The following is a 6,576-nucleotide window of genomic DNA, read 5'->3' as shown; positions in this document are numbered from 1 at the left end:
GTGATGTCACTTTCTGATCATGCACTACTATACATGGGTTCTCACTGTTTATCAACACGATGTTATGAGGAGGGGCAAGACACTCGCAGCCAACCACGTGAGCTATTTTTTTGACCGACAGCGGTTTCCAACAATCAGAGGTTGAGTTGTGCGCAGCTAGGTTTGCGCAGTCAGGTTATGAACAAAATTTAGAAATCCATGTACAGTCCCAGGAAAAAGTTTGTACACCCTTGGAAATTTCTTACCTTTCTGTCAAAATTGGTCATAAAACATGGTCTGATCTTCCCGGAAATCACAAGAAGAAACAACCAGAGTCTGCTTTAACTAATTCAACCCAAAGATTTACAAGTTTTCATATTTTCATTGGCCATAAGATGTAAACATTCACAGGACAGCAAGGCATAAGTAAGTACGCCCTTGCATTCAATAGGTTTTAACCCCAAGTTAGTCGCAATAACCTCAACCAGATGTTTCCTGTAGTTGCAGATCAGATTAACAAAACAATCTGGATGTATCTGGTCTCCCTCTTCTTTAGAAAACCGCCTCTCGTCAGCAAGGTTTGTGGGATGTCTGGAGTGCATAGCTTTCTTGACTTCATGCCATATAATCTCAATTGTTTTTTGTCAGGGCTTTGACTGGGCTATTCCAGAATGTGTATTTCATTATTATGAAGCTATTCTAAAGTCGATTTGCTTCTAAAGTATGGGTTGTTGTCACATTTCAGCACCCATCCTCTTGTGTGCTTCAACTGTGTGACAGACTACCTCCCTTTTTTTCTGTAAAATATCTCGCTAAACTTCTGAGTTCATTGTTCCACTGATAATAGTAAACTGTCAAGGGCCTGAGGCAGCAAGGTAGCCGCATATAATGATGCTCCCGCCACCATACTCAAAGGTGGAGATGATGTTTTGGTGAAGGTGTGGTTCTCCAGTTCTCCTCCAAACATGACATTGTGTGTTCCCCTGAACAATTCAACTTTGGTTTCAACGTTGGTCTACAGAATATTTTGCAGTAATTCTATGAAGCATATAAATGCTTTTTCGCAAACCTCAAAGGTGCAGCAATATTTTTTTGGACAGAAACCCCATTCATTTTAGATTGTCAGAATGAATCCCATTTTTAGCTATTCTTGGTTACATCTCCTCTTCTGAGTATGGTGGCGGGAGCATCATTATATGCGGCTACCTTGCTGCCTCAGGCCCTTGACAGTTTACTATTATCAGTGGAACAATGAACTCAAGTTTATTGTGATATTTTACAGAAACAAACGTGAGGAAGTCTGTCACACAGTTGAAGCACACAAGAGTATGGGTCCTGAAATGTGACAACAACCCATACTTTAGAAGCAAATCGACTTTAGAATGGCTTCATAATAATGAAATACACATTCTGAAATAGCCCAGTCAAAGCCCTGACAAAAACAATTGAGATTATATGGCATGAAGTCAAGAAAGCTATGCACTCCAGACATCCCACAAACCTTGCTGATGAGAGGCAGTTCTCTAAAGAAGAGGGAGACAAGATACAAACAGATTGTTTTGTTAATATGATCTGCAACTACAGGACAAGTCCGGTTGATGATATTGCAACTGACTGAGGGTTAAAACCTACTTAATGCAAGGGTGTACTTACTTATGCCCTGCTATCCTGTGAATGTTATGGCCTTATGACCAATAAAAATATGATAACATGTAAATGTTTGGGTGGAATTAATTAAAGCAGACTCTGATTGTTCCTTCTTGAGATTTCCGGGAAGATCAGACCATGTTTTATGATCAATTTTGACAGAAATGTAAGAAATTTCAAAGGGTGTACAAACTTTTTCTGGGACTGTATATGCTCCGCTGATCAATACCTAGGCACATTTAGCATTTTTCGTGAGTATGCATTGTAGGGAAAAAAACGACATGATTATTACATAATAAGGATTATTGCCTGGTTTCAATGGATATCCAATACTTGGACCAAACATGATTTTTATTGTGATATCACAGACAAGACAACAGCCAAAGAAGACGAGTAATGCTCTTATGAAGAGTCATGTTTATGTGTATGAATGTTCTTGCTTGACTAAAAAAACGACTTTTCAGAAAAAAGTATTTTCAATCGATCTTTAATATTGAATATTTAACATTGTACACATTGTACACATTTAACACATTGACATTGGTCATGAACAATGTAGTCATGAACAATGTAGCCTAATACATAGTGAACGTAACGGTTCAGAATCAAAAATGAAAACAATGGCATAGAATACAGTAATAAAAAATACCAAATTCTTCCACAGCCTAATCCCATCCAGAAGCAGTATATATACCATAGAAAGATCCCATATGAAATACTGTAGAAGATCCCAGATTACATGCTGCACACTAAAAACTAATACAAACAATGTGTTTTTGGACATAGCAAAAGCATCACAGCTTCATCACGAACTAACCCATTATCACTGTAGTATGTTGGCCAGTGGGGTACTCTTTCCGTAATGTCTTGCCCAATCAGGTGTTCTCACCACAATCAGCCTATTGGGTGTTCTCACTGCAGTTTCTTGGCCAATTGGATGTCCTCACTGCAGTTTCTTAGCCAATCGTGCATTCTCCTTGGCCTTGGCCCTCTTGAGACTCTTCTTCATGAGGTGCAGGTGGGCATAGATGTTGCGGTTCAGCACGGTGGAGGCACACAGCAGACCCCCTTGCAGCTCCCCAGCAACACCACTGCTGAACACGTCCTGACCTGCAGGAAACACACACACACACACACACACACATGAAATATGTTATATTCAAGTCTGCTTTGCTGCCCCAAGTCTTAGACATATGATGCTACACAATATATGAATGCATAAACATATGGACACCAGTTCACACACTACAAAGACATACACATACACCTACACACACACAAGCAGAGAGAGAGAGAGAGAGAGAGAGAGAGAGAGAGAGAGAGAGAGAGAGAGAGAATGAGAGAGAGAGAGAGAGAGAGAGAGATCCTCTTACCTGAGATGTAGAGGTTCTTGATTGGTGTGTCGCAGCGGTTCTTGGCCATGGATATGGGGTCATATTTGTCCAGGGTCTCGGCCGAGTACATGGCTCCCAGATGAGCACCGGTGTAAGTAGACAGAGGGGTGGACACCTCCTGGTACACCAGCTGAGATACACACACAAACACAGAATAGCTGTGTTAAGACATGAATATGATAAGGTATGGCATAAGTATGGCACACAAGCATACATATGTATGTATGTGTGTGTGTGTGTGTGTGTTTCTGCTTGTGTCTGTTTTTACCTTCTCTCTGAGCTTGGGGAACTGTTGGCAGGCCCAGTCAAACATGTTGTTGGCGAATCTCATCTTGTACGCCATGTAGTCGTCTCCTCTCGTACTGTCGACATTCCACTCGTCAAACCAGTCAGAGTTCACGTAGGTCACCATGATCATGGAGGTCTTACCTGCCCAGGGGAGCAACAAGGAGAGGGTGTAAGGTGTGTGTACTGTACTCTAGGTCAGTGGTTCCCCACTTTTTCTGCAGGGAACACACACACACACACACACAGTATTCTACTGTGGGGATCCTCCACATTGGCAAACTGATGAAAGAACTGAAGAATTCTTCAGTGCTCTTCTAGGAACTTTGAGGTTTGTTCAAGAATGTTTAGGCTTTTCAGAGATCCTCTGCAGGTCCTCAGAACTTTTGGGTTCCACCACGAACCAGTTGAGGGTTCTTGGAGGAACATTCAAATTTTTACAATGTTCACACACACACGCACACACACACACACACACACACACGGACACACACACACACACACACACGGACACACGGACACACACACAGACACACACACACACACACACACACACACACACACACACACACACCTGGGTGTCTGATCTTGGCGGTGGTGTCTTTGGCAGAGGGGAGGGTGAAGTACATCATGGGGATGTTCTCTGGGGCGTCGTCTTTGCTCAGGCTGAAGAAGGTATCCATCCTGACACAAAAGAAATTACATTTCCTTACATTATCCAACCTGACAAACAATTGGTAGAGACGTTATCTAACCTAACACACACAATCACAAATTCATTCAGTTTGTGTAAGAAGTTATTCACACACACGATAGCAATGACCAAGTACACAGAATGGCAATGACCAAGTTCTAATCTACATGTATTACTAAATGCTTGGTGTAATGTTGTAGTAGTGTAGGACTAACAAGTATTGTCTTTTAACAATGATCACAGCGTTCCACTGGTGGAAAGTTGTACACTGTGACTGCACAAATAGACCAGGCGCGATGCGATTCAAGCGACAGAGTGCAGTAGCAAGCGATACGAGCGATTGAAGAGACTAGAGTATGTCCGTACAGGCAGAAGGCAAAGCATTCAAGCATTCCCATTGACTGTGGTCACTGACCTCTATACAGTCATTGGCTGTCGCGGCTTGTCGCCGAACCGCGTCATAGAAAGTTGAAAGGATTTCAACTTCAAACTGTCGCGCTCGTCGCACAAATCGCTCTAGTCTCCAGAATCGCTTTTGTCGCGCGACTCAATACAAAGTCAATTACTTCCGTCGCTCGCCTCGCTCTTGTTGCTGTAGGTGTATTTCTGCGGTGAGGCTGTAGAAGTTATCTAACGCAACACATACTGCACTTTCAGCAATCACAGTAAACATAGCAAACATGACAAACAAGTCAATTTGGAGATTGCTGGCTCTAAACGCGTAATTGGACCATTTCAGGTCAAGGACAAGGTTATGTAACATTGTGCTCTGAGTGTGAGGTACCATATGAGCCAAGGATGTAATATTGATGCACTCACATCTGGTCCATGTCGTTGTCCTTGTAGAACCAGTTGGTGGCCTGGCCAAGTCCAAGCTCCTCTGGAGTGGCATCAAACCCACAGAAGGTGAGCAAACATCCCTTACCTGGCTTCAGGAGGTTTGCACGCTCCTGGATATCTATACGTAAACAAACCAAAAAGTAATAAACAAAGAGAAACCTAAGCTGAGGCATGAATAGCAGGTTCTTTCATCATTTTTATACAGAATGGAATCGAATAGAACAGAATGGAATAGAACGAAAAAGACGGTACATGATTTGAGCTTTGGGGTCTTTGATTCTGAGGGTTGACTGGTTCACTAAATTGCAGGGTCCAAGCAACATAAAATATTAGTGTGATCTACTGTACATGACAAGTGTTTGTGGTCTTCAGTCACGATGAACCCTAACCCAAGGCTAGGCCCACATAAAACCCTAGCCCATGACTGACGTAATGACGTGGGCAAGCAGTCGCGACCAGGTTGCTAATGTCAGGATGCAGAATCCTGTTGGGGTTGTTTTGAATTGCAGGGTATGATGAGGTTGATTCACAACCAGCTCATGACTACCCTGATGCTCGAAGGTTCATCCTGCCCTACAAAGGCAAAGTGCAGTAACTATGCTAACATTGAAAATGAGAAAAATGCCTTCAAAGCCTTGGTATTAGGTCGGATATTGTAGTTACTGCAAATTTCACCTAGCATTATCTCTAAAACGGGACACATTTGGACCATATGTCTTCGTCACAAGATAAAGGAGGTGTGATGAAGACCAAGAAGTCTGCTCATGAATGTTGTTTGAGACAAAAATTCTAAAATGTGCGATAGCCAGGCTAGTAGGCTACCTTTGTTTTTATAACTTGATAACAACTAATGCTTTGTTTAATTTTATCTTTCTGTAATGTAATGTAATGTAATGTAATGTAATGTAATAGGCGGGACTCACCAGGCTTTATGACGACCTCTGGGGGCAGGAGCCTGTTGAAGGTGTTGAACACGCCGCAGTTGGAGATCACCATTTTAGCTCTCACCTCCACTTCCTCCTGGCCTTTCCTCACCACCACACCTGACCAATCACAAGCCACCAATCAGACGTGCCATATAAGCATTCCATCATGCAATATGAGCACATACCAAATCATAAATGACACACATGGTCACATATGGCGTATGTAATGGTAGCTAGTATAGTACCCCACAAGTCTGTGGGCAACTCTACTCCCCTTTAACTAGAAGGCCTATTTTATAAACATAATGAAATATAACACATAATGTGTATCATAGAGGACAGGTGTTGTATGACCATATATGAAGAGCACTTTTTCAAAACGCTATATCCACCATTTTTGACTTTTTGCATATTAATATTGGAATTGACTGTTAAGGTGTCCTATCATCTATGTGTGAATTCTTGCCATTCAAATATTTTGGGAACATACTTTAAAACCTCTATAAAAATGCATTTTGCAATGCATTTCAATGGAATGCCCAATACAAAAATGTAAATTCCCCAACATTCTATAAAATGGATATATCTCATTTTGGAAAAGAGCTCTTCATATATAATTAAAACCATACATACTGTACATGATGAAATGTAACACATACTGAAACATAAATGACACATGGCATACAGTACACGTATAGCAGTGATTCTCAAACTTTTTCAGACCGAGGATCACTTTGTCCCCCCAAAGATGTTCAGTGACCACCAGTCAACCGAATTAACAGTTGACGGGTGCTAATTTGACACTGCTAAT

General features: G+C 41.7%; 1 protein-coding gene across 1 annotated transcript in view; it reads right to left on the bottom strand.

Moving 5' to 3' along the window:
• Positions 1 to 2,195: 2,195 nt before the first annotated feature.
• LOC134467461 (inactive all-trans-retinol 13,14-reductase-like) overlaps positions 2,196 to 6,576 on the bottom strand; it is an 8,424-nt gene continuing 4,043 nt past the window's right edge. Inside the window, exons 6-11 of the mRNA XM_063221335.1 lie at positions 5,763 to 5,882; positions 4,819 to 4,957; positions 3,880 to 3,989; positions 3,289 to 3,449; positions 3,000 to 3,150; positions 2,196 to 2,736 (exon numbers count right to left, since the gene is read on the bottom strand). Coding sequence (XP_063077405.1) covers positions 2,570 to 2,736; positions 3,000 to 3,150; positions 3,289 to 3,449; positions 3,880 to 3,989; positions 4,819 to 4,957; positions 5,763 to 5,882 — 848 coding nt within the window. The 3' untranslated portion in view covers positions 2,196 to 2,569. The remainder of the gene's footprint in view (positions 2,737 to 2,999; positions 3,151 to 3,288; positions 3,450 to 3,879; positions 3,990 to 4,818; positions 4,958 to 5,762; positions 5,883 to 6,576) is intronic.

The sequence above is a fragment of the Engraulis encrasicolus genome, chromosome 17 (assembly GCF_034702125.1).
Source record: "Engraulis encrasicolus isolate BLACKSEA-1 chromosome 17, IST_EnEncr_1.0, whole genome shotgun sequence".
Lineage (NCBI taxonomy): Eukaryota > Metazoa > Chordata > Actinopteri > Clupeiformes > Engraulidae > Engraulis > Engraulis encrasicolus.
The sequence above is the reverse complement of the archived record's forward strand: the minus strand, read 5'-3'. Positions and strand labels throughout refer to the sequence as shown.